This window comes from Patiria miniata, unplaced genomic scaffold (assembly GCF_015706575.1).
Source record: "Patiria miniata isolate m_02_andy unplaced genomic scaffold, ASM1570657v1 HiC_scaffold_27, whole genome shotgun sequence".
Classification (NCBI taxonomy): Eukaryota; Metazoa; Echinodermata; class Asteroidea; order Valvatida; family Asterinidae; genus Patiria; species Patiria miniata.
This window is the reverse complement of record NW_024037066.1, coordinates 3,746,696-3,774,083: the sequence shown is the minus strand read 5'-3', so window position 1 is coordinate 3,774,083 and position 27,388 is coordinate 3,746,696. Positions and strand designations below refer to the sequence as shown.

General features: G+C 38.8%; 1 protein-coding gene across 2 annotated transcripts; it reads left to right on the top strand.

Annotated features, from left to right (window-relative positions):
• Positions 1–1,457: 1,457 nt before the first annotated feature.
• On the top strand, positions 1,458–27,388 carry LOC119734285 (uncharacterized protein C1orf21 homolog). 2 transcript variants are annotated; one of them, XM_038207695.1, is made up of 7 exons: positions 1,458–1,609; positions 3,280–3,732; positions 22,155–22,354; positions 23,115–23,287; positions 25,055–25,125; positions 25,891–25,948; positions 26,498–27,388. In XM_038207695.1, exons 3-7 carry the CDS (start codon positions 22,258–22,260, stop codon positions 26,534–26,536), a joined length of 438 nt encoding a protein of 145 aa, XP_038063623.1. In that variant the 5' UTR covers positions 1,458–1,609; positions 3,280–3,732; positions 22,155–22,257; the 3' UTR covers positions 26,537–27,388. The 2 variants fall into 2 exon arrangements, with proteins under 2 accessions (XP_038063623.1, XP_038063622.1); XM_038207694.1 differs by having other exon boundaries at positions 3,280–3,740.

Below are 27,388 nucleotides of genomic sequence, written 5' to 3'. Positions count from 1 at the left end.
ACTGTGATTAACATATGCTGGTTTGAAATACTCGTGTCTTTTTTCTTTCGTTGCTAATGCTGAGAATCATGGAGAGGTTAAAGATCAAACGTGATCAGAAATGAATATGCATTACGCCATAATTGTTCCCACATGTTCCACTTCTATACAAAGTGCGCCCCCTCTTGTCAGTTTAATTAAAAAAAAATTAAAAAAAACTTGGACATGAGTTTGGGATGCCCTAGAAAAATCTGAAAATTAAAAAGTACAAATCTTTTATACAAGAAACAGTGCATATTTACTTACCTCTTAAATTCGTTACATTCCTGTTTAATGTAGGAAGAGTGTTTTCTTCGAACAATTACAAACATAGATTGAAACTGCTGTCGCTTGAACCTACCACCACCGCCCCCCAAATTCTTCAGAAGTTTCTTAATCTTGAAGGAAATCATGAGGGCGCTATCACTGAAGTGTGGACTGTAAGTTTATCACACGCAGTTCACAAGAGGGCGCTCAATACATGGGCTGTTATGTTAGCTCACTGATCTCTTTAGAGGTCAGTGTGTTTAGCTCCAGTAAGCCGAGAGAAAAATATTGGTTCAAGATGTTTATTTGTATCGACTCAATCCAAGTACAGATCGATTGTTCAATTCAGGCGCCGCGCGTTTAGTTTTTCCTCTTTATCTGCATATAAATACGTAGGTTCTTTTGGTTGTCTTTTTAGCTGGCTGTATCATTTTTGGACAAAATAAGTACATGCAACGCCCCCCCCCCCCCGACGGCAACCACCCCCCCGTAAAAAATAAATAAAATAACAAATAAATAAATAAATATCTTGCCCTAACAAAACCGCGTCCTTTATTTGCTTTTATTATGTAGCTCATTTTCAAAATAGTGAGTCATTTTTTACAGAATCTGTAACGAATTAAGCAAAACTCGGTAAAAAGAAAAAGAAAAAAGGAAAGCTAATTTAATTTCTTTTAAATCACGGCCGTAAATTTTTTTGTTAGTCGGTAACACTTCTCTTGGTTTTTTTTTATCTGCCCTTTTTTTTTTGTTTAAAGAGAATCGCATCCCTTATATGTTTATCCATCGTAAGTTCAAGTGACAAAATACTCATTACATCATGACAAAAATCACATGAACTGGAAATTCCGTTTCAATCAATTATAAAATACACCTGTGATACGATACACGAGCGACGAGTGAATTTACCTTGTGCTTAGCAACATGACGTCACATTCTACACAAGTTCAGAATGCGTAATAAACGTGTATATAGAATAGACTGTATACATGAGATTTGTTTGAACATTTCATTTCAGATTGATGTCTTTATAGAACAATGCCATACATTTCGATTATTTTAAGGAAACACAATTGCAAAAAATATCTAGAAATGTAAAAATGTCGAAATTTAGTGCAGCACCAAATGCACGTTCAAAATGAAAGTTAACTCACAATGCACAATTAACGTTGTAGCGCCGGCCGTGCCGTACATGTATACGCGTAATACAACGCACACAAACGGCACAGTTATTCAGTGTACAAAAACCTACATTCTCTCGTGAGAATTTTGACTGACGTTTATTTTCCAGGATTAGGAATTCCTCTCAGTGAATGTATTGTCTGTAAGTATCCCCAGCGTAAGAACAATTTCAATATGTGTATTGGAAAAATGTGCATGCTTATTTTGTCGGTAAAAACACATCGTATGATTGATATTCCATTTACCTACATCATGCCATGGGCTGTGTATTGTACGTGTGAAAAAGTGAACATCAATGGAACGTGTATAAAACTCCATGTTGTGACTGTGACGAGCTGTGAGGCCAACTATGTCACATGTGCAACAAATTGCGTAGAACTACAATTTACATTTGTAGAGACCGGTACTTTTGCTACCAATTCCAGCTTCCAAGACGGTGACAATGACATGGCATGCTGGGAAAGAATGAAGTATCCAGACGCCACTTCAACTTTGGTTGTGTACAAAGTCTAGTGGGGAGCTCTGGTCGAGTGCATTTTCAAATTATTTCCTAACATTGGAAATGTTTCTCAGACCCAGATTCAGAAAAAATGTTGCATCCTGATGCCACTTCAGCGGTTGTGTACAAAGTCTATGGACAGATGGAGAGTCAGGAAAATATTCTAAGTAGGACTGTTTGAACTGACAAGTGGCATTTTATTTTACAACTTTTCTCCGCTGAACCATTATTACATTCTCTCTGTCGGGACTCTATTTATTTATGACTGTTTACTTCAGTATTGGTCTACAGCCCATATTAAAATAAGGAATTTTGTGTATTTGAATTAAACTTGTACAGGGATGAACTTCAGAGTGTGTACATGTATGTATGTATGTAGATTAGGGGGCCGGGGGGGGGGGGGGGGGGGGAGGGGAGGGAGTTTGAAGAAAAATGGAGGCGGTAGCCCTATGTGGCTCAAATACTGGACTTCCACCATATTGTGAGCCGTGTACACACCCATGCATGCTAAAAATCTTACAGAGTTGTGTTTCCTGAATTTTAAATCTAGAAACTTTTTTTTCACTTGATATTCGCTATAGAAGGTGCTGAATAATACCTGGTAAAACCGTTAATAACCAGGAAAAATTAGGTCAAGGGTGCGTGACCCTTGACATTGAGAAAAATACTGCAGTCATTTTTGGACAAATTCTCTGCTAAATTTTGTCTGAAAATTACAGGATAAGTAGACATCTAGAGTTCAGGAATGCAATTTTTTCCTGGTTATTTAACCAGGTGAGTATCAATATCATCCATGGTGAAAATCAAGTGAAAAACAAGTCCCGATTTCGATTTCCTCTTGCACAGCTTGTCCACACGCCAGTGCATGCATTAGCATGTGGCTGACAATATGGAGGAAGTCCAGCATATGAGCAACATTTATAGGGGTAATTTTGTCCACCTTAGTATTATTAGCCACACATCAATGCATTTAAAGAGAAACTTTCAAATGATTAATTGCAGATGAGTATTCTTTGGTACAAAAACTTGAGAAAATAAACAAGTGTTCTGATTTTTATATTTCTGCAGTGAGATTTGAACATGAAAGTATTTGAATGAAATATTTAAATTAAAAAAAAACAATTGGGGGGGGGGGAAACAAGTAATTTTGTGATTTTCTACAAAATTCAATTTGTCAAGCAACCTTGGCTTCAAACCCACTCATATTTACTGTCATGATGTCTGCTTTCAAAACCAATTTTTATATTCTTCATTTCTGCAGTCTGCTTTCGCAATCAACCCCTTTTTTTTTTATCGAACATTTATTGCACCAGGAAAAACCAAAGCGCTGTCACGGTTGAGGGAGAATGATTGTCCTCTCTAATCAGAGAAACGAGCTTCCGAAATTGAAGCAGAGATCTGCGGAGGAAAATCTCAACGCTAAATCCAGACGTTAGCCGTCAGGCGAATCGCCCTCTCCCCCTCTTCTCTTCAGCCGAGACCGTCATTACCTTCACAAGTTCATTACCATGGAGCAAATGGCGTGAACGGTCGTGACTGGCAAGCCCAAAGACATATTTAAATGTATGCGCCGGATATAGCGACGAGGCCATAACAAGTGTGGTGCGTGTGTATCGAGCCCCTTTTGAATTGTTCATTCAAGCGGTGCATGTTCGTCCGGCCAGACAATTTCTCTCTTGTAAATTGCACAAACACGCCCGGGGAGAAACGTAGCATGCCGACACTGATGTAAGTGTTCAAGGCTTCAAGACTTCAGGATATTCAAGGTACAAATGTAAGTGATTTCTCCTTTGGTTACCGGTTGTGTTTTTACGCAATTCAGTAATTTGTTACAATTATAGTAGTATAAAAAATATCTTCTCTTGACAGAAACCTGATGCCAGTTCATACATGTCGATTTCTAATTTGCTCTCGGCAAAAGATAAATTTCCACAGAACTTGCAGCTTGAATTGAACTGAAGAGCGAGCACGGTAAAAAATACAGTACTTGTAAAATGTCTCACTATCAGGAAATGAGTGTCGTATGCAGTGTGTAAAGGTGTATACCTCTTGATCTTGTTTCCAGAACAATGGATCAAGTGCCAGCACAGTAGTTAAAAAAAAACATGCTGTAGAACTTTGTTTTTAGCAATAGTAGGATGACGAAATCTTGGTGTTTAACCAGTTTGCGCCGGAGGCGTGTATACACACATAGGTTTTGCGGTATTCTGAACGGATGACAGATAAACACGCAGAGAGCGAGGCCGGCAAGATCTGTCAGCGACCCGCTCGCAGCAAGCGAGGCCGGAAATATGTGCGTGCTGCCTGAGGGTGATGGCTTCAACCCGCCTGGCTTGAGGTCGAGTGAAAAGTGATCCCGTGCCTCATTCTGTTCTTGTCAAAATAATCCCGGCGTGAACTGGTTAAAGGTACCATTTTGCTCAGTATTGGATTTTGCCCATCACCGACATACATAATTTTATGAACACATTATATTCAGTATTTTCCGAGTGATCGCTAGAAAAAAATCACAAGCTGACTTGAGTGGGACTGGAACCAAAGACCACCTGCTTTCCAGTGCATAGGGTTTACTGTCTCTAACATTCAGATGTACATTCATGTACATTCTAAATTAGTAAATCAAAGTATGGGGCAAACGTTAACATAAAAGTAATATCACCTATCATATGATGTCCATCCATTTTTAGTGATCTTTAGTGACACATTTAAAGGTAGAGTCTATCATTTGTCATTTGTTCATTTTTTCTTCATTTGAATTGAAGCAACAAAAGTGTTCAGAATCTAAAGAAGTGTACATTTACAAAACTAAACTGATGAAGTTTCAGCAAACTGAATGCTGTATTTTGAACTGTGCTCGAAATCAGCGTCTGGGACACGTTCTCATTCAGCCAATTGCAGCTCTACGTGATGTCACGCACTGAACCGACGAATAACAGCAACTGCGCGCATGTGTGCGTCGTGTCAACACTTGCGTGCTTCGCCGAATTAAAAACGAACTACTAACAGAAATTTCCAAAATGCGTCTTTAGATGCAACTTTGGAAATGACCTTCTTTTATTGTTTGCTTTAAAATGACAGCATGCCAGAAAGATTAATTTCACCGGGAGGTTTAATAGGGCCGTTACTAAACTTATGCTTTTCAACAGTAATTTTGTCGGTTACTTATTGGATAGCTGCAAATGATATAGGCCTACTCTATCTTTAATACTAAATGGCACAGGAGTATCAGTTTTTGATACCTCATACTTTTCCTCTCATTAAATGCTGGTCAACTGCACATAACATTTCTTTTGCAAGACATGATACATGTAGGTACATGTGTACGCCTTAAATTTAATTTGCCTCTTCTGCAAGACGATGCTTAAATGTGAACATGCAAGCTTGGGATTCAATCTCCATATTTTGTTTATTTACCCATTCCCACAAGCCCCAGATCGACATTTTCAGTGCTCAACCACATCAAATCACCCAACCAAGTTAATTCCCCCGTCCTCCCTTTCTCTGCGATGAGATTTCTGTCCACACGTTTTAATAATTCAAGACTGTTCTTGAGTGCCCCACAATTAGACGCACCCAGGCCTGAGCTCATGTAATCTAACTGTCATTCCAGAGATGCTCCTCATCTTTTATGATACGGATAACTGATCCTCTCTTCCATTATCTTGAATTCTTAAAGATGAGCGAGGAGCTAGCTCGTGTGTTATCTCAAGGGAGTATCTTCCTCCCAAGAACCTGCCAAGCTCATTAGGTCTGGGAGAAGAAAGCTCATGCTAATTAGCAGGTTGATGTTGTAATATTGATCAGAAAAAAGTCTGTGTTTTATGTCTGAGTGGTTTGTGTATGGAAAACATATCTGGGGGCACAATCACTATCCAACAGATGGACTGTGGTGTGATAGGAATTTAGAAATATTTACATGTCTTGGATTTCTAGGCTAAGGACACTTGTCACAATGTGTGGGAATCGAACATGTATCAAAGTATCTACATTATTGCATGTGACAGTTTTGTCATGTTAATTAAACATGTATGAAATGCATACGTACACCCATTCTTGTTCTGTAGTTGTGTTGACTACACACGCGTTGTCTATATGGAACTATGGGGACCGAAGACACCGTGGGGCAGTGTTTCCCCTGCCCATTCAAACGTGAGGTGGCCCACCTCGCTACTTTCAGTGACCACCTCGCTCAATTTTTGCCAATATCACCACCTCGCTGTGAAGATTGGCAAAAAAGGAAATATCAATTGAAAAAATTTCATTTTGTGTAATATACACATGTATGAGCATTTTCCTTTACCTCAAGAACTCACAATTTCGATGTGTTTTTGGAATCATTGCGCATTTTTGTGAGCGCTGCATTCTTTTCAGTTTGCAGACTGTAAATTTCATTTCAATCATCAACTTGAATTGTTACCACCTCGCTCAGTTCATTAGCCAGGGGAAACACTGCTGTGGGGACAGCAGAAAATCACCACAACTCGTCCTAATTTGCCTAACAATAAAAAACTTGCCCATAACAAGGTGACGGCCCGCTACAATGTACATAACATGTACAGGTTCTATGCATTTCATGAAGTACTTTGAATGGTGCACCAATTCTTACACCACGGTGAAAATGTGAATTTTCTATTTCCACAATATAACTACAGTATAGTTTTCACAACAATGCCCAAAAATTATGTTCGAAAGTTTCCTGACAGGTTTCCAAATTAATCACTCTTTTTAATTTGTCTCATTACAATTTGTTAAAAACTTTTCCAGCGCCATTGCTTACAATGTCGTGTCTAGTTAGAGGGTGGGCGGACTTTATTCCTGATTAATATTCAGTCCAAATTATGTCCCAGGATTAACCTGTGTTTATACAAAGTTGTTAGGAAATCGCCTTGATTTAGTCTGGGTACAGTCTTGCAGGAAATTAAACATGTGTCCTGACTGGACATTTGATATTCACAGTCTGCCCTGGTGGGACTTGAACCCCGGGCATTCAAGTCAAAAGACAAGGAACGTGATACGCCAACCTGACTGTTTATAGTCAGGAAAGGGATATTTTTTTTCTTGGATTGGTAAACAGTGGAGATGTATATGGAACAGCTTGTCAAAACACACCACTTCACAGCCAGGTTGTACTGTGTTGAAATCAACACCGAGTCCACCGTAAGCAGAACCACGTCCCATGCCCATCGAACACGGGTAGGCACGGCATACTGTTCATACTTTCAGGTTATACATGGATCAGCTGTACGATTTTGGATTTTCTACCTCGGTGGAGCCAACCACGGACCATGTAAATGGTCCGTGAGCCAACGCTGGTCACGACCAGGGTTGGAGTTTACCCCTGTAGAGCGCTGGACCCGTGTACCAACCGTGGACTATTAATTAAAGCACCATCAGAATATCAGAATTTTCAATAATCTTTATATCAAAAATCCAGTATCGAGAATATTCGATACATCGATTATCCCATGTAAAAGTTAACCATAAAGATGATTCTTTGATTAAAAAAAAAAAAAAAAAACTTAAATCCCAATTTTCCACGGCTTTCTCTAGAGCATATTGCTCAAACTTTTTAAAACAAATCTCAGCACTGACAGTTTGTCCGGAACGGATGGTTTCTTTTGAGGTTTACATTTGGGAGACCGCAAATTCCAGTGAATGCAGAGCACAAAACGAGGCCAATATCGAAAATTTTGACATTTTGATATGATTACAAAATTGCTACCGGCAGTATCGATATCAAAATAATATCGAATAATTGAGTAATATCGATATATCCACAGTGCTTACTGTGGACCAACACAGACATTTTGGATAGTGTCAAAGGCCCTAAAGAACAAGGAAACAGTTTAACTTTTTTGCTACAATTTTATAACAGTAGGGTATGACAGTGAAATGTGACGCTCTTTCGTCTGGTACATGTACTGTTGAACCAGAGTACAAATAGTGAAGGGTTTATCAAAAGATAGTCTCCATGTTACTGTGATTTAAGCACATAGTAACACCACCGGAGTCATATCGGATCGTTATCTCCCACAAGTTTGCCAGTAGGCCTACAGCTCTTGTTCGCTGTCGGTCGGTTGGACATGTTGGATGCGCAGAATCATCAGGATGGTCTACAGAATGTACACAATACTGTGTGCGTAGTGCTGTAAGAGATAAGCGCAGATCTGCGTGACCCAGTAACTAGTACACTGGTCATTTGTCATGTACTTCTGAGTCCGTATTGTGATAAATACACGCTTAGACAAACAAAGCGTGTGATCATCTACTGCCATAACATGCTGCTGGTTCGTAATGTATTCCAATGTCCCGTTGTTATCTTGGATGTGATAGAATGTGGTCATATATCTTTATTTCTTGGGATAAAGGACCATGCCCCTAGCTACATGTACGCAATCCTCCCACATACATGTAGGTAATAAATTGTGATCGAAAACATTTGACACCGCCTGACATTGTACTTTGCCGACGATGTAGACATGAAGATTTCATGTTTTATTCAACAAGAAAGTTTGGTAAAAATATGGGAATTTTTCTGTACCGGTACATTGGGTTTATTCTATAAATAAATATTAACATAATACGCTGGTTCATTCTATAAATTTTAAGGGTCCAATGTGTGACCATTTTTCCTGTCTTTGTTACCTCTGAACTTTGTCTTTGCTATTCAAATAGCATTAAAAATGACTTCAAACTTGTTTATTAATTTAGACCTCCCTCTCTGGCTGGCAATTTCAACAAAATTAGTCAAAATAAATTTTGAACAGTTGAGTGCTCCATGCCTTCATAAAGCAGGATTGACTGGCTGTGATTGTTATGAAACCTGTTATGGCTATGTTTTCACTGTAGGAGATTGATAAGCCAGCTGTGCCTACCAGTCACCTGATTTTGTCTGTTGATGAAATTTAAACTATCACAGTGCCTACAAGAAATATGATCTGACTGTTGGTGACCATGTAAATGGCATGGCAGGGAACAGGATTGAATGTTGACTGTCTGTGACTGATCAAACAAAAGGAGGATTAAGGAGTGCATCCTGAATTTACAAAATCATGAATACACCTCAGATGTAACCTGGACAGAAATAAAGTGGCCCCCAAAGTTTTAGAAAGTCAAATTTACATACTTGAAAAACCATTCACACCATGCATTTTGAGGAAATAAAATAAGGATACATTTACGACATTTGTACTTGACACTATAAACAGCTTTTCCATTCCACTTCAAACAGATACTATGCGTACATGCGAAGGTTCTCTTGGCCCAATCAATAATGACAAACGATGATGGGTTTCTGCATGATGAAATTGACTGTTAAGCTTTACATAAGGCCCTACGTAACGCGAGGCCATCGCAAAGTTGATGCCCGGTTGTGAAAAGACTCGAGTCCATGTTATGCGTGCTCATTGAAGTATTTATGAAATGAAATTCAAATCAATTGAAATAGCATCTTCTTGCTTTTCAAAATGTTTTGCTTGAATATTTTTTTATTAATAGATTTTTTGGCTTACCACATTTCAGGAAAGATGGAACGTAGTTATTGACAGTTAGAAAGTAATCTGACATGAATTAAACTGACAGGATAATTATAATTATCCAGTATTCCAACATAATTGCAAGTAATAAGCAGAAACTGGTTTATTCATTAATATTAGCAAAAATATTAGCACCAAAATATTAATGCTGTCCGACTAATTTGAAATGATTCCAATAGGATAATTAATTAATATTTTTCCCCCTAGAAACAAATTACATTAATATATCCCTGCATACATGTGCACTCACAATCCGTAACAAAAGAGCAACGTTCAATGGAGCCCAGTTTCACACTTCATTAGCAATTTCATCAGAATATCCTTGCCCTCCACAGCATCAATTTCCTGTGAACACATCGTGGGCGTTATACTGTGGGTATCTATGTCTGTCTATGCATCAAATCCGACCCGAAAAGTGTGCTCAGATAACCCCATAATAAACACGCCTGCCTTGACTTCATCAATGTGGTGTGGTCGTTAGTGGCATCATTTGTTTACTGTCTCAGAATTGGTTAAGTGCTTGCATTGATCATGTGTCAGGCTAAGAGATACGGTGTGTGATACATCTCTTTGCCATTTAACACAAGACTTTAAAGGTCCGAAGTAACTCATTACATCAAGTGGACAAACAAATCGCACATCTCCGCCGACCGGGGTACGTGCCTTAAGGTCTTGCAAACATGCTGGAGACCTAGATCCTATGAAGTGCTCTGACTCAATCAAATTAAGAGTCTGGCTGATTTTATTATGGGAATAGGTTATTTAACAAACATTTTGGAGATTTTCTGTAAAAACCCCCAAAACAACAGTACAAAGCACTTCTGCAGTTTTAAATTTGGAATTATCTGTTCTTACAAAAATACTACACTTGAAATTAAACAATATTAACCAAACTATTGCCTTTCAATTGATTGTGCTTTAAATTTAAGGCCACATTTGTTCAAAAATCTATTACATTTTGAGTAAGTGATTTGGTAAGTAAGATTGTCGAAATACTAATTTTCAAATTAAAACACATGGTAATTAAGATGTACACCCTCAATCATGTCAATTTACAATTCATAAGTTGACATATGTTATTTTTGTAAATCAAATCTGAAACTTTGTAGGCGTCAGAATTACCATAAACTCAAGCGTCAGAGCAGCGAAGTCCACTCGAATGAGGTAGACAAACATTCACTTGAAAACGTCACATTAAAGTGCTGCGTAGACGACGACCACCAAATTCAATTTGATACCATTAAACAGATTGGTTATAAAACCGCCATGCTACTTGTGGTGGAAAGTCTGTGAAATATTAATGAGTGTCGATTGCGTGCTGTCAGGGAACACTGCCAATTCACTTATTTGCATGATCAATTTGCATCTGACGACTGATTGAAATCCGCCAGCATTGAGTGATGATTATATTAGGTCCCTATAGTAATGAGAAATGCTAATTGTATCGTTTCGGTGCTGTCACTTCAGTGCATTTAACATCGAGTGTTGTTTTGTCCCTCAACTGCTGACATACTGTACATGTAAACACAAGACCTCTACCTGTAGTGCGAAGCTGAAGGTTTGTGTACAACTGGTTGGCAACCGTTTTGTACATTATTCTCCATTCATGTGCGAAATCCGAGGCCAAAACAAGCAATTGTGTGTGGACGGTAACACACTAAACATTATCCAGGTAGGTAGGTAGGAAAAATAGTTTTGTTTTGTAACTTTTTGTTATTGTTGTTTGTCTATCATTTTAATTTGTTGACTTCAGAGTGTCTTGAATGGTATTCTGTTTAATCATCAACTTTTATTGTTTAGTTTTTAAACCAATAATTTTTGTACACAAAAAAATTGTAGAGGGAAGACTTTATTATTTTCAAATATAATTGAAAATATTTGGCCAAATGTGACAAATAACAGCTTTGAGGTTTTTTGGCTGTAAAAAAAATTAAGTAGGTCAGGTTACCAGAAACAATTTTTTCCAGTGCAATCAAAGTGTTTTCAATTCTGTGTATGCCTCATAGCTTCAAGAGCTTTTCGCATAAATTTGCCTTAAGTGAATGACAAATTGATTACTTGTCTATTACGCGAAGCCTTCAAGGTACAATGCTGCTGAAAAGCTTTAACCTTCAAATTCATTTTAAGCTGCTCTCTCTAGTGTGTGTGTCTCTCTCTCCAAAAAAAAAAATCTAACACTAGAATTTTTACTAAAATGTAACCCTATATCTTGTTGTGATACACCTTCAAAAAGGCTGTGAAATTTAATGTATTGTTGAGGGGAGAGGACATCGTTTGAAAATGTCAACCCCGATCCAAATGAAAATTAATACCTTGAGTAAGTATCGTGTACGTGTCCAGGCTTGCGTGATAGATGGGTAATTCGTACACGGACATGAACGAGCATGTAGTACATTAGAGAACAGGGTTAATTTTTGTTATTGTCAAAGTGGTTAATCGGAATCTTTCAGTTGAGTTTATTTTAATGTAAGGCAACTCGCAATTTCCTTTGTGATGAAACCCATTTCTGTGTCGCAGTAAAAAGCTTTCATTCAAAGTGTGCCCCAAATCTGATTTTTCAAAACAAATGAGCGAAGTAGGGCAGAGGATGTACATGTACATGTATGTATGTGAAGAAGCACTGTCACTTAGTTCAACATTTGGAAATACATTTCTCACACTATTTGAAATGATGTAAGGTTTGAAAGGAAAGGCTCAAATTTGCCTCCTCGAAAAAAAAACAGGTGGGGGGGGGGGGAGAGGGAGGAATAATAATTAACTTTACAAGCTGTGTGTACGATGTATACACAATTATAATGAATTAAAAGGTGAAAAGAAAACTCTAAGAAATCAGGTTGAAATCAAATTTTGTTATTTTGTGTCTAGACCCACGCTTGCTCTGTTGTATGCTCCCTAAGTACATTTTTTACATCCTATTTTGAAATAATAAAAAGGACCTTGTCAGTGCCTCCAAGCGCAAGTGACATTGTCGCTTTGTTACGTCCCATGAGAAAGAAAAGCCTTGAAGATGCTTGCTGTAAAAATATTAAGATGATGAATAGATAATGGTAACTCAGTGCTCTCTGATGGAGAGGGCATATTTATCAGGGGATTAAAATGCAGCATTGTCGTATCTCTGTGATCGCATGGTTATCCTTCAATTTGAAGTGAATACATTTTTATTTCTGGAAGATTTAAAAAAAAACTTGATGGAATGCATTGGGAGTGTAGTTAGCTAACCACTTGCGTGTGTACAAGTAGGCCTAAGTATTTGAACAAAGGTTTACATTTTGTAAAAGTTACTTTAAATTGGAACTGCGATGATATGGGTTTTAGTTGGGCCGGCCATTAATAGTCCTCGTTTTAGCAGCCTCAATCACTCATGAATTAGTCTTGCTTAAATCTGAAGTAGCATTATCCGTACCACAAATGAATTGGCTAAATGTGACCATTGTGTAGGCCAAATGCTTGAAAAGACTTCAAGTAAAATAGCCAATCTGAATCAATCAAACAGAATTTTGTGCACTCTTTGATCAGCTTTTTACTACTAGTACCAGCTTGTCTTGTCTTCATGTGTGAAATGAGTTAGACTTTAAATCAAGTCAGTAATTGGCCGGGTGAAGAACGCCCGATACAGCATCAGGGCTGGATTAAGTGTTCCGTAGGCCCTAGTCACCAGTGTTTCGTAGGCCCTACTCTGCACTAGGCACCAGCACTAATTTCATGTTGATGTACATGTACTAAACAAGACCAGGCCAAACTGATAGCTCTAAAAGCATGTTGGCACACTGTGGTATTTTTTGTAGGCCCTCACATGTTTCGTAGGCCCTAAATGTTTTCGTTGGCCCCCAAATTTTTCATAAGCCCTAGGCACAGTGCCTACTGTGCCTATTGGATAAACCGGGCCTGTACAGCATACCGTCCCAGGGTATACGTGTACATAGCGTGTGGTTTGGTACTAACATGCGGGGACGCTCTGTGCATCCTATCGGCCTCAATATGGGTGTAGGTTGATACCAATTATTACCAAGGCCAGCATATGATTTATAAGCACACTACACAACGCTATGGCAGTAAATATTGGGGGGGCGCCGCCAAACAAAACACAACTGTCTAGCGACTTGTCCGCAAGTCTAGGAATGAGCAGGGGTAGATTTTTGATCTTATCAATTCATGATGCGACTCAAGTCCGTTCGTTGAAAAACATTGACCAGTCCTCTGATGATGAGGAGTATTAGTGACGGGTACTTGATCTGAAGTGCCATCCAGAATGCCGTCTCTAGGGTTACCAGTACTTTCCTGGACACTTGTAACTTTCAACTTGAGTTGCCAGTGAATTGGGCGGTTGAAGAGAATCGTTCGTTAGAGTCGGCACGTTTGTGTTGATGTTGCCATAGAAACGGGGGGAGAGGATTTATGTCAACTGTGGAAAATTCTAGATTGGAAATATATTATTCAGTGTGTTGCATGCAAGCATGGAGGAAGGCATTTATGGTTCCACCCAGACCAAATGGGCCTTATTCACGAGTTGGCCATTTTTGTAGAGTTCCCTGAATGTACCGGTACATGTATTTCATTAATTGTTAACTGTTGAATGGGATGGCCCCAGACTATTTATGCAGGCACAATGCAGCCTTATTTTACTGTCATTTTTAAAAAAATATGGCTTTAAACATTAGGGAAATAATGTTTGATTACAAATTTTAAATTATTCATTGAAGCAGACTGGAATATATGCTTAATTAACTTGCTTTCATTTCTATTCGCAAGTTCCAAAATTTAATACCTAACTTTCAATCCAATATGGCCGACTCGTGAATAAGGCCTATTGGCTTTGGAACTTCGGAATGAGTCTTTCATCAATCGTCATTTATGTATGTACGGTACATGTACAAAGAACTCTCTTCGCATTTTGTCAGAATGATTATGAATCCCTCATTATTCAGTATTGTACATTACATGCAGTGACGTTTCTTCGAAATTAACAAAGCAAAGTGCTTAGTAATAAACTACTAATATACTCTAGACCTACACAGTTGCATTTTTACATTATTAAAATCTATTAACTGAATTGATTGCCAATCTGTGTTCCACGTCGAGGAATACATGTAACTCTTGAAATATTAACGCTTAGCCTGAATTCAGAATGAATAATTAGTCGATTGGTCGCCATGGCAATAAAGAGCCTTGGCGCCAGAATGCAACAGAGCTAATCATTCAAATGGAACGTCTGATTAGTTGAAGTCAGGTGCGTATGATTGACGAGCATAATGGAGGTACAGGTGTATATTGGGGTCACCATTCTATGGGTTTCTTTGTGGGCAGTCGGCGTTGTTGAGGGAGGCTGTTGCCACCTGTTTGAATGGATGTGTGTTTGTAGGCCAAGTCAATACGTGTTGCCATGGTGATGTGTAAACAATTAACTTCCAGGTGAGCGGGTACACAAAATCATGAAAGCAACCTATCAAAGCCTTTTAACCTGCATGTTAATATTTCTATTTGGATTGAAAGTTCAACTTTGTAAGGAATTATTTTGTTAAATGTACAGTACATACATGTACATGTACATGTATACGTACCGTACAAAAATGTATATACTGAAATTTATATCCTCGTGGAGCCTTTTTTTTGTTGAGGTTTTTGAGTTTGAAAGTGCAGTTTATTTTAACCAGAATTAATTTCCTTGCCTGAAATTCGGACTTAATATCCCTTTTCTAAAACTCTTCCATTTGCAACGGATCAACCCGCCTTGGAAATTTCTAGTTTTTGAGTAAAATTCATATATCTATTTCGTGAAAACCTTATGGAGATGTATTGATCTATAGAAATTGCCCCGTGGAGACGTATACAATCTTTTGTTTCCTATTGTGTGCATGTCTCCAGAGGGCACGGTGTATCAGATCAGTATTTGTACATTCAACACATCCCAATTTGGTTGTAATTTGTTGCTAAAATGTAAAAGCTATCTCATTTAGAAATCTGGCGATGCCGATTCACACCTGGGTGTCGATTTTGATTTTCTATTTGATGTTTCGAAAGGGCACGAAATGTGTAGGTGGCAGCATAGAACACGTGTTGGTAATTAAATTGGCCCAGAAGTTAATGGTCGAGTTGGAGCGATATCAGTACATCTATCTCAGAGGCACATCCCCCAGCGAGCAATTTGTCAAGTTTCATGGTTATCCATTTTCTACAAGTATAATTCTCCAATATTCCTGTGGGTTGTAAATGACATGTATAGTGTATTTGATTTCATAGAAAAGGAAATGTTTTGATTGGGTATAACTATAAACACTAACCTGAGACATAAAATGAGATCTGTATACATTTAGAGATCCACTCTGGCTCCTTGCAACCCCCCCCCCCCCCACCTCGCCCTACTCCACCCCACCCCACCCTGAAAGCTAGATCCACCCTGAAACTTACTTGTAAATGTTTTTTTAACCAAATTTATTTTCTTCGTCCATAGGCAATTTACTAATGCAGATACCATTCAGTCATTGTCAGTCTCGGCCTAAAAAATCCACTATCACTAAAATAGCTCTGAAAGTGGCTAGATGGATCATGAATGTTAAACTTTAACCGGCAATTATTGTAACATGGATATAAATCCACAGCAATTACATGCAACGGCACGTATGTATACAGTTGTGTACGTGTATAATGTACCGGTTACATGTGTAATGGCCCTGAAAATAGAGCAATGGAATGCTTGCTCGCTATGCATCAAAACCTAAAATGGCAGCCAAGATGTGAAAACAGATAAATACATTTGTAGTTTCCTCAGGCAGGTAGCATCTCAGAATCTCAGAATCTCAGAAAGTTGACTGGATATCGCCCAGTGTTTCCCCTGCCCATTCAAACGTGAGGTGGCCCACCTCGCTACTTTCAGTGACCACCTCGCTCAATTTTTGCCAATATCACCACCTCGCTGTGAAGATTTACAATAAAGGAAATACTTATCGAAAAATTTACATTTTGTGTAACTTATGAGCATTTTCCTTGATCTCTATGTATCAAGAATTCACAATTCATGTGTATATGGAATCAACGGGTATTTTTGTGATCGCTGCATTCTTTTCAGTTTGCAGACTACGTACATTTTGTTTCAATCATCAATTTGAATTTTTACCACCTCGATTAGTTCATTAGCCAGGGGAAACACTGATATTGCCGCTAGGCATCATCATCCAGTTTGACTTCACGCCGGTGCCGGTTACATGTGTCATGATGGACACAAAAAATTGCTGGACAAAAATGACCTACAAGACATACCACGTCACGTATCACACTCAATTTTGAGCTACAGCATGCATTTAAAATGGTACAAAATTTGCTTGGACGGATATTGTCAATTGTTGGTATTACTTCTAATATCCGACAATAATTTCACCCCCTGGCAAATCGTTGCTTCATTTTGGTCATGAGATATGATGTGCCTGTACCTGCACAGATACATGCAGATCCACAGTGGGTGGTCAGTGATAGATGCGCACGTGTATGATAGAACGGAATCCTTGGTTACAATATCTAGGCAACATCTCGTTTGAAGATGAAGTTGACAGTGGACGAGTGACCGTGGATTATGTCAGTGCTACATTGATTGGATTTTGACTGAATGCACAGAACTGACAAGTCGTCTTCGGTTCGTATTTTAGTTACCATGGATTTTTGCGTAGTAGCAATCCTGTTGGCAACAATCACATAAATCAATAAATGTATACACGGGATGATGCGTGCTGTTTTTTTTATTAGATTATTTATTTGGATGTAATATAAGTGATGTGGTTGTGGGTGTTTGAGTTTAATTTGTTTGTCAAAATAGAAGCGAATACTAAAACATGACATATGAAGTAAATGTGTCAACATTTCTAAACTTTTGGAATATTAATACATTTGGCCCCTCAAACATTTTGTAAACAAAAGTCGTTTGTTTTTGTAAATGCCTGTCTAGGTAGAATACACAAAATTGTTAACAAAATTCTCACAGTGAAATTAATCATTTTAAGTGTATACGTTTTCAGCTATCAATTTGAAATGTCAGCGATAATACTGCGAATTGCGTCGGTACTATATTGAATAAAATATGGTCAATTATGCCCAATGCTTGTACTGAAAATGCTATTTATAGTCCGAACAATGTGCCCTTTGGAATCAGGTGATATCTGATATGTTTGCATTGTATAATTAGTTTGATTTATGGTTTGTTGTAGGATATGCATTGGGGAGGGGGGGGGAATGGCTCCCCTCCCCTCCCCCCCCCCCCCCCCCCCCCCCCACCTCTATTTTTTTAACTTTTGGGGGGTAAACGGAGGAGTAAAAACACCTTTTTGTCTTAATTTTTCCGGAAAAAAATTAAAACATTGCGTATCTCCCTCGCCAGCCATCAGCTCCACATTCATCTAACTGGGTCTTTCTACACTATTAACAAAAGTGTGACATGGAATTGGGAAATGAAGCAGGATAATAATATCAAGTTGTTTGCCCTCTTTCCCCCAAGGTACATTCCCACCCAATTGTTGAGGATTTCGCTCATAATAAATTTACAACTTTGTAGTCAAATACAAGATATGTACGCTCAGAATGCTACGTATGTAACATGGACAGAAAGTTTGTTATTATTGATAGAAAGTTATAATTACGATAAATGTACATCAAGTATTGTGTCTTTTCATTCTTATCCCTACAGCATTGTTAACTGTAAAAACCAAGACAATATATATTTAAGACTTCACAGGGTACTATGTTGAGAGTGTTACGTACGTAACATGGACAGAAATTTGTCACAAAATTGTTGTCCATGATACCGGTACGTACGTTACATATAACTGTCATAAGTTAAAGACCTAGAAAATTAGCTGGCAACAATCCTAAATGACATTTGGGTAATTTGTCCTGTCAATTTATGCTTAAAATTCTGTCCATTTTACTTTATGTTTAATTATTTACGATGACCCCTGTAATTTCTCAAATACAGAGATTTCAAGTCCTCTATGTTTTTTTTGTACACATGATCATTACTGCCTCGGAAATGCACAGGAAACAACTGAACAGAATATCTTGCTTTGCTGTACCCCCCAGTGTCTCCCTCTAATCCCAAATTTGCAGTCAATTATACCCCATTAGCTGACTTCCGGTTGCCAGAAGTCGCTTAATACGTGACTGCTGCCACATCGTGCACTGTGGTCATGTCCATAGTCCTATGCACTGTAATGCGATTAAGTAATTACGTCGAGGGAGCCCACGCCATAATAATTATTAATTAATAATTATGTCATCAATTATTTTCGCATTAACTGAGTATAATACCCAAACATTTATTTGCCTCAACGACACCTTTCATAAAGTCAACCCCAACTATTCACCCACCTTCAGACATCATCCCTTTAAACCAGATGTAATTATTGACTAGAAATACCACGTGTTCGACAGTACCAGCCAGTCTGAGTTCCGTTTGTTCGAGTCTCCCGTGTCGCCCGGGTCGATAATAACACGCGAAAATGCGTGTTTAGCCACCAGGCTAACACTTAAGACGCATTTTTTTCCTTCTCGCTATCACCCCTTGTTCATGTGAATGGAATTGTGAAACTGTCAGTGGTTATGTTCGACTGATGTATTGTGCGTCCTTGACATTTGTAGAAACCTGACGCTATCTGGTTTTACATTCATATTATCGAGTGTTCAGATGCTTACGTGCAAATTGATATTTACGTCATTGCTAAGTCACGGATGGATTTTCTTATGACACCCACGGCCAAACTGAATGGATGTTTTGTAGTCTTTGTCCTTATGCAGACTGAAATCAAATTAGAGAAATTCAAAAAAAAAATGGGAGTGCATTTCTAGAAGATGCAAAATTTTTGAAGTCTTGCATTTGAAGGATGTGAAAATAAAGTTCACTGTGTTTTTGTTCTTGAAATGCAGAACGAGTGGCATGCATCTGTTGGTTCAAGTAGCTGCATACACATGTACTCTAAATCCCTAGTGTATTTTACTATTAAGTACTGGACCAAGTCCACCCAAATCCATCACTGACCCTGCTTCACATAATGCTTCAGGACCAAGTCCGCTGAAATCCACTACAAGACCACCACTACTAGTTGTGGATTTTGATGGACTTGGTACTCATGGTTTGCCTACCAAAATGCCCAAAATGGGGGAATGGATTTTGATGGATTTGGGAAGGTTAGAGTTAATAATAAGAAAAGCACTTGGCACTTGCCATTAAATTTGCAACAAATAACAAAGAAAATGGACAAAAATATCAGTCAGAAAATAATTTTACCGGTAGTTTCTCTCTCTTCAAGTTTTTTGGATTTTTGTGTAGAAATGCACCTGCAGGTGATGAAGTGTTCAGCCTATGATTGTACCTTAATAATGATACAATTACCGGGGTATTCATAAATTTGAAGAGTTTTATTTGTACTCAACCGAGAGCCATCTGCCGGATTTCGAAGAGTGCTGGCAGTTACAACTGGTGAAGCTTCTGTGGTCAAAGTACGTTACTTGCTCACGTAATCTTTTCAATTGACAGAGAGGCGTCCATAGAGTGATTATCATCCAACGTACATGTACAATTAGAGCGTTCAGTAGCGTACTTAGCTAATTTGATTTTGTCTCACTGAGTGACTTTGAAATACAATTGCTAAAGTGGCTGAACATTTCAGAGTTGAAGAAACTCTTGCCTTAACTCGCCTTTTGAGGACGGGAAAAGTATTTTATCGCCATAGTTACGGACAGGACAGTTATTTTAGTAATGGGTAGTTTCCTAGGTGGCTGCAATTTGGTTTGATGGCCCAAGGTGAAGCTATTCGAAACACCATTATCCAATCTTTTCTTGATTAACTTTTTATATTTTTTATGGTTGATGTTAACCGTGGAGCAAACAGATTTTTTTCATCCCACTTGACAGGAATTGATAATTGCACACCTTTTGGGGGTCAAAATGCTGTGAAAACTTGTAGTCTTGGGGGGGGGGGGGGGAATCAATTTGTGATTTCATAAGTCAGCAATTTGTCGTCATGGTAATTCATTAATGTGTCAACGAGGCAATAGTACATATATAATTGTTGTCATGGCAACTGAATGACAGTCCCAAGACACCTAATTTTAGCTGTCAGAAGCTTTTAGCACCATTGTTAGAGGGACAAGCATGTGTCTTTCTGTCTCGCAGAATACGTTTTAACCTCAAGACTAATTTTATTAGTAAGACAACCAAGGTCAGTAGTGTAATAAGTTTTACAGTAGTTTGCTTGCGCACTAGAATGCTTCCAACTTGTCAGTACCATTTTTGCACCTTAGAGAAAGATGCTTGTTTTTGTCCATTACTGTTTTTCCCATGTTGGGTGTGAAACATGCCGTGGGCTTGAGCTGCTTATGTTGGTTGGTGGGTGGGTTGGTTGGTGGGTGGACGGTTTACTCGGGACGCGTGTATCACAACTTTGCCAGTGAGTTTCTATGGAATATCTGTGGAATACCTGCAGTTTTGTGACACTGATGTGCATGCGTCAAATTTGCATACTAGATCACGCCCCATTGCATTGCAAAATTTGCGGTTGTGCGGTACGTGGAACCGCCGTGGGTTGTACCACTTGGTACATGTACAAATGTACCTGTACTTGTTAAACTATATGCACTTATTTTCCTTACAAATACAAAATGTGTACAATACTTAAAATAGGAATGTACAACAGTTCCCAAATGTGCATATTTTTTTAATGGAATATGATTTCAAAATGTAGGTGTACCGGTAGTTGTATTTTAATGTGATAAATAATAATTGTGTGGGGGCACCCTCACCCCAAAAAGATGACAACATTATAAGCTGTGTCCATTATACACAATGTAGGAATCATTTTGTAATCCTTTGGCTAGCAGTACACATTGTGTAATAATGCACAAAGAAATCAGAAGTCAGAACGTATTGTACTGAGTAATATTTGTTGCATCATGTTTCCTATTGCTGAGGGAGATGTCTTGTGGTTTGTAGTTTGCCAATTGCCATGGCAACCGTTATGATGGTATGGGTCCATGCATCATTAGTTGTGTTGGGTTATCCTGCTGATTAGAAGATGTGTTTGGTTGTAGTTGGTATTTCAGTTTGATAATCTGGCATTATTTGGAAATACTCAGCGTTCCATTGTACACAAGTGTTAAGACTCGTTACGTGGGATCCATGCACAGATTTTGTCTTTGTATTGCAATGTGATTTAACCCTAACTCCTTCGGCATTTTTGCTAGGGTGCAACCTCAATCCTGAAAAAAAACTCCATGTCAAAATTGCATACAGCCTCAATCCTCCAAAATCATCCGTTATTTCTTGAATGTGGTCCTTGGAGGGGTGACCACTGCCTCAATCCTGCAAAATCTTCCAGCAATCACTGTCAATATTGTGAGGCAGAGCCAGTGACATCCTGGAGTAGTGCGGAGGATTTCAAGTAAAATCGTGGCCTATATTTATGCACGGCTGAGCATAAACAATGCACAACAACGCATCCTCCAAAACCAGCCACACATTTTTGCCATATAGCCTCAATCCTGCAAAATTCTCCGTTTTGCAAAGAGGATTTTGGAGGATTTGGGAAGGTTAGGGTTAAATAAGGCTCGGAGTTTGGTCCAGCAAAGATTTTCAATAAGTCTTTTCTTGTTTTGTTTTTCTTTCAAATCAAAATTAGATATTCCGATAGAAAGCGTTCAGATTCTCCAATGAAGCTATGGAGAGACCTCACTAGGACCAGGAAGCACATCAACCAGGTTATGAAGGCCATCAACTGAGACATGGGATGCTCTGCTACCAAGACAGTGCCTCAGGAGCGTTCAACTCCCGTCAAAGGCCAGAGCAATGGAGATATCCTCAAGCATCACAAGCAAGATGGTAGGCCAAATTCTTCCTTAGAAAACCAAGATCAGTGATTCAGTTTATCTTTTTAAAATAAAACACTAGGAAACTCATCAGGCAACCTCAAATACCCTTTTGCAGTCTTCTCGATACCTGCCAATATTTTTTGAATTTTGTTCACTCAACTTGCATACATACCAGCTTATTTTTGCAATAACCAAACCCAAACTTGTACAAATGGCAAATTAGATTTATCTGAACCAACCTTGAGAAAGTAATAAGAAGTTGAAATCTTTTGTCGTCAGACATCCTATAGTAGTGATTTTTTTTTTCAAATGAAGTGAAGGTTTTGCCACTCGGGAGGGCTAATCTTATTACCCACCAGGTTGGAATTGTAATCTCATTAAAGTTTTCCCATTTTTCATGTCGGTTGATAAATTCGATTCCGTGTGTACACTTTGTATAGCCCATTGCGTAAAAACAGATGATGCATTAGCACTGGACCGTAATTCAAAAATTGTTCATTAAATTAAAAAAGAAATCCTTTTTGGTACTAAGTTTACATTTTTTTCTTGAATTTAATCAACTTGAAATGTTATATCACGGGTAGTGTGGTTGTGTATTGTACATTGATGACTTCAGTGGTTTTATTTGGTAAGAAATACAGATGTGTTTTCATAATACTACACATGCTCTGAAGATCCCATTTTGTTTAAAACATATCTCGAAATAAGGATGATTTATATTATTTTGATATATCATAATTGCACACTGCTTTTGTTTTTTTCTCCAACAGATGTCAAAAGTCACACACAAGGCAAGGAGAATATCAAACAGAGCCCTGCCATACACGACAGTCAGAACGGTGGACAGACTGGTGGTCAGATGGGTGGGAGATCCGGAGAGCAGACCGGTGAAAGCACAGGGGAAGAAGCCAACCATAAAGTATCAAAAGAAATCAGTTTATCGGTGAGTGATAAAAAAAAAAATTTGCACGCAAGATACCCGGAGTGAACTCAAGTGCAAACTTGTCAATTTGCTTCCTCTGCAGTAATTTTGCTCAATTCAAATCCAAGAGATCTCCAAATGCTCGTCAGACTGTTCAGTTTAAAATGAACGGCTAAATATAGACCTGGTTTTTGTCCGGAGACTGGAAATAATGGATTTGATTTGAGAGTCTACACGTTGCCGACTGAAAGGATGGATTGACTGGGCAATCCTTGCAGATTTGACAAATGGAAGGCCAGGAATGATTATCTTGCCTGAACGTGATGAATGAAATACCTGAGCGTTGCTGAAAGCTCGCTCGGTTCAATTCACGAATTGAGATGAAAGTGGTTTTGTCGTGCGGTCATGACATTTAACTGAAACCCGGAATCCTTGCCTTTTGGGAAATAACTCCTGTCTTGATCAATCTGACTTTGATTCGTGGATGTGGCATAGAAGATTGTGTTATAATTTAATCAATATTTAGGTCATGGCCAGAATTGTGGTTCTTGACCGTGATTTGGGTGTCTTTATTGTTTTGTTTTATGTTTGTTTGTTTTTCGAGTACTGTCCACCCTATGGCCCATTTTTGACAAAGTAAATGTGCGCACTTTCCTTTGATTTGTCGCAATTAAGTTTTCAGTTATTCACTTTAAGGCTCACTTGGAGTGCATTCATGAAAGATGAAAGAACATTTCAGAGTGTTCTTATGAACCTGCGTAGATCTGTAACCATGGCGACAGGACAGAGTCGTGCATGGAATAAATACGTCGACAGGAATTTCAATTTGCATCAAAATGGAATACAATACGTGGTAGTGCCGTGAGCCGAAAGACAAATAGCATATACAAACAAGCTTTTAAGTTGAGTGGTTGACTATGAACGGCAAGGCTGTAATCCATTATTTACATGTATAACGATTGTTGGCAGGGTGTGCTTGTATTGTGTTCTGGAGGGCCCGGGTTCATTTCCACATCTTTTCATTTTCTGTGATCAAATTTGTTATTTAATAATAAAAAGTGAACTCAGTAAGTTTCCCTATGTGAAGTATCTGTTTGCTGTAAATACCCAAGACTGCTGTAAATACCCAAGACTGTTTACCCATACCTATTGGTCGAAAATCGTCACGTGGGTGGTTTTAAATGGTCGATAAACACCGACTGGTTTTAAACTTTTTTCCGGCACCTCTGCATTCTGCGCCACATCGTGCAGCATGCGCCATGCGCACGCCAATCTCCATATAAGGAGATTATTAGTACTACTCACGCGAGGCATATATCATGACCATAGCTAGAGGGGTGTTTCACAAAACATTCTTCAAAATTGCTGAACCAAAATCGTTGAAAATTTTTGACTTGTTTGACTTTCTGACCGTATGGAAATAAATATGTGCTTGGCTGGTATTTAACAAGTATGTTTAAAACTGGCTGGGGCCTGGTCGCCGATGATGGCCCAAGCCAAAATTATCAGCGTCCAGGCCCCTAGCTCATTTCAAACCGGTCAAGCACATTATTTATTCCCTTAAACTGATTTTGTTTCCTGATGATGAACAGAGAAGCTGTTTTAAAACTTAACATAAAACTTAACATATAAAGTTAACAGGTTTTCCTCGGAAGCACACTTGATACACACAAGATATTTATTGTCACACTGCAGACTTTATTGCCTTGCCCCGTCCTATCGAATTAATGTTTTAATCCAAGATGACTTTTAAACTGATCTCTCCTCTGTTTGTATTTTATTTTATAGAAGGATCTGGGGTTGCGAAAGTTACAACGGAAAGAAACACCGCAGGCTGGTCCTTTGGCGCAGAATAATAAGTAAGTACTTGGGGTGTACGGTCTGGCGGTTAGGATTTATGATTCTTGATTAGAGTGCGAGGGGCTCAAATCCAGCTGCTGGCCAAATTTTTGTGTTCTTGAGCAAGCCACTTAACCCCTATTGATGTCTTTCAAATTTTACGTGTGGTGACACAGAATGATTTGGACTATAGTTGTCCACATAGGCATTGTTAGGTGTTCATCCTAAGGATCATTAGAGAACAACCAAAATCGGAAAAGATTGCTGAAAATCAGGGTTCGTCCTTAACTTCTTTTGTTTCACTTGCAAGCCGGATTACTGAAACAGACTGTTATCTATTCCATGGGCCATTCACTAGTCCGAAGTAGAATTTTTAAAATTTTTGCACCAGAACAAGTTATTAACAATCGTTTTGGCTCGCCAGGCGGACTACTTAGGGAATGGTTCTGACTAGTCCGCCGCTGTTTTACTCACATTTGACGACCGCTAAGGTTGAACCCTGCTGAAAACATTTCTTTGCTATTTGCAAAACAGTTTGGAAACCATTCACATGCAACATAACTCTCACGGCACTTTCGATGGTAAATTTTGCATATTATATTCAGCGAATTTCCGTGTTCAGAAACTCCATGGTATCTTACCACCGAGTGGAAGGCTGGAGTTATCAGTGCCTGATAAACCGCAAGAATCTCCTCATGCATTGTAACCGCATTAGTGTCAAGATGACAATTACGTTTGACAAGAACTCTGACCGTGAGTCATCATTGGTTTGTCTTGTTTCCCAGGGCCATCTCCCAGAGCCAGATGGAATTCTTCAAGTTATTGGATGAGAAGATTGAAAAGGTAATGAAATTGGTTGTCTCCATGAAGAGAAATTGCCATTTGAAAAAAAAACCCAAACATTTAGCACGGTGTTAAGAGTGAGAAGATGATCAGATCAAGTAAGGTGTGAATAAATATTGTATTTTTCCTCCTTGTGTTTTTTTTGGGAGGGGGGGGGGGGGAGGGGGGAGGGTGTTGTGGGGGGGGGGGGGCCTTTGTTAAAAATCTTCATTCATTAAATCTTACGCTTCTAGTTCATCCCCAGCTTTAGAGTCATTTAGAGGCCGTGGATGTCCAGATAAAAACCTGAAAATGCTCCAATCTTTTGCCTCATTTTACAAGATTTGATATTCCTGAAAGAAAATCTGGATACATATTGAGGCAGAGTGTGCCAAATGTGGAGACAAAGACAAATTTTGACAACCCTCTTAGAATGTGTTGTTACTCAACCTCATATACCTTTATTTCCGCAAATGTTATGGATACATCTGCTGAATTTGTCATTTCAAGTGACCATTTCTATTTTGAAAAAAAGAGAGAATATTTAGACACTACTTTTTTTTTCTACAGGGTGGTGAGTTAATAGAGGGTGACGAAGATGTGACGTAGCCCAAGGCCCCATCTGATTTCTCTGGAATACTCAGAGAGACTGGAAACAAGACTTTTGTTTTGACATCTCATGATGTACATTTTGGACTGGACCCATTTGTTGGCCAGCAAACCTATGATGAATCGCCAGGGTCATGTCTGTGAACATGGACACCGAATTGCTACGTGATGTCATCTGTCACCAAATAACCTCCCCGATGTTGGCTGTCACCAGATGTCACCTGCTGTCACATATCACCTGTCGTCACGTCACCTGTCACATGGATAAACCACAGAGTTTGCTTGGTTTAACTAGATTTCTGGCCCACCTGTGTTTGATTCAACAACCTGTTTACCCCTGCCACTTGCCATCTGCCACAAGTCTGAAACCAACAACTTAGCCTCAGTAGTTTCAGTATTCTGTTGCCGAAGTCTACTTGATTGTTTTTTAAATCATGCTGCAGTGATTAACGAGTTCCTTCATGGTAAAGTGGAGAAGTGAGGTATTTCACGTGACGTCACAGGTCAGTAGTCTCCATAGTCACCCACGCGCCTGCCATATTGGACGTCTACTGTTGCACACTAGTAAATAAACTGCCATAGACTCCAGTGATGAATACGCCCACTTTCGAAATTCAGGAAAAATACTCGCAACTCTCCGATGTTTTTGAGACGCATATCAAATTAAAGCTTATTTCATCATCTTTAATTTTCTGTTCAATGCTGGGGTTATAATCTAGGACTTTTGAGAGAAAAATCGGAAATCAGCCGTGACAAATACCGCAGAACATGCACGTTAGGCTTAATGCAATGTACTGTACGATCGATCCAGCCCACGCTAGACGCCCAAAATGGCGACCAGGCACATGATAA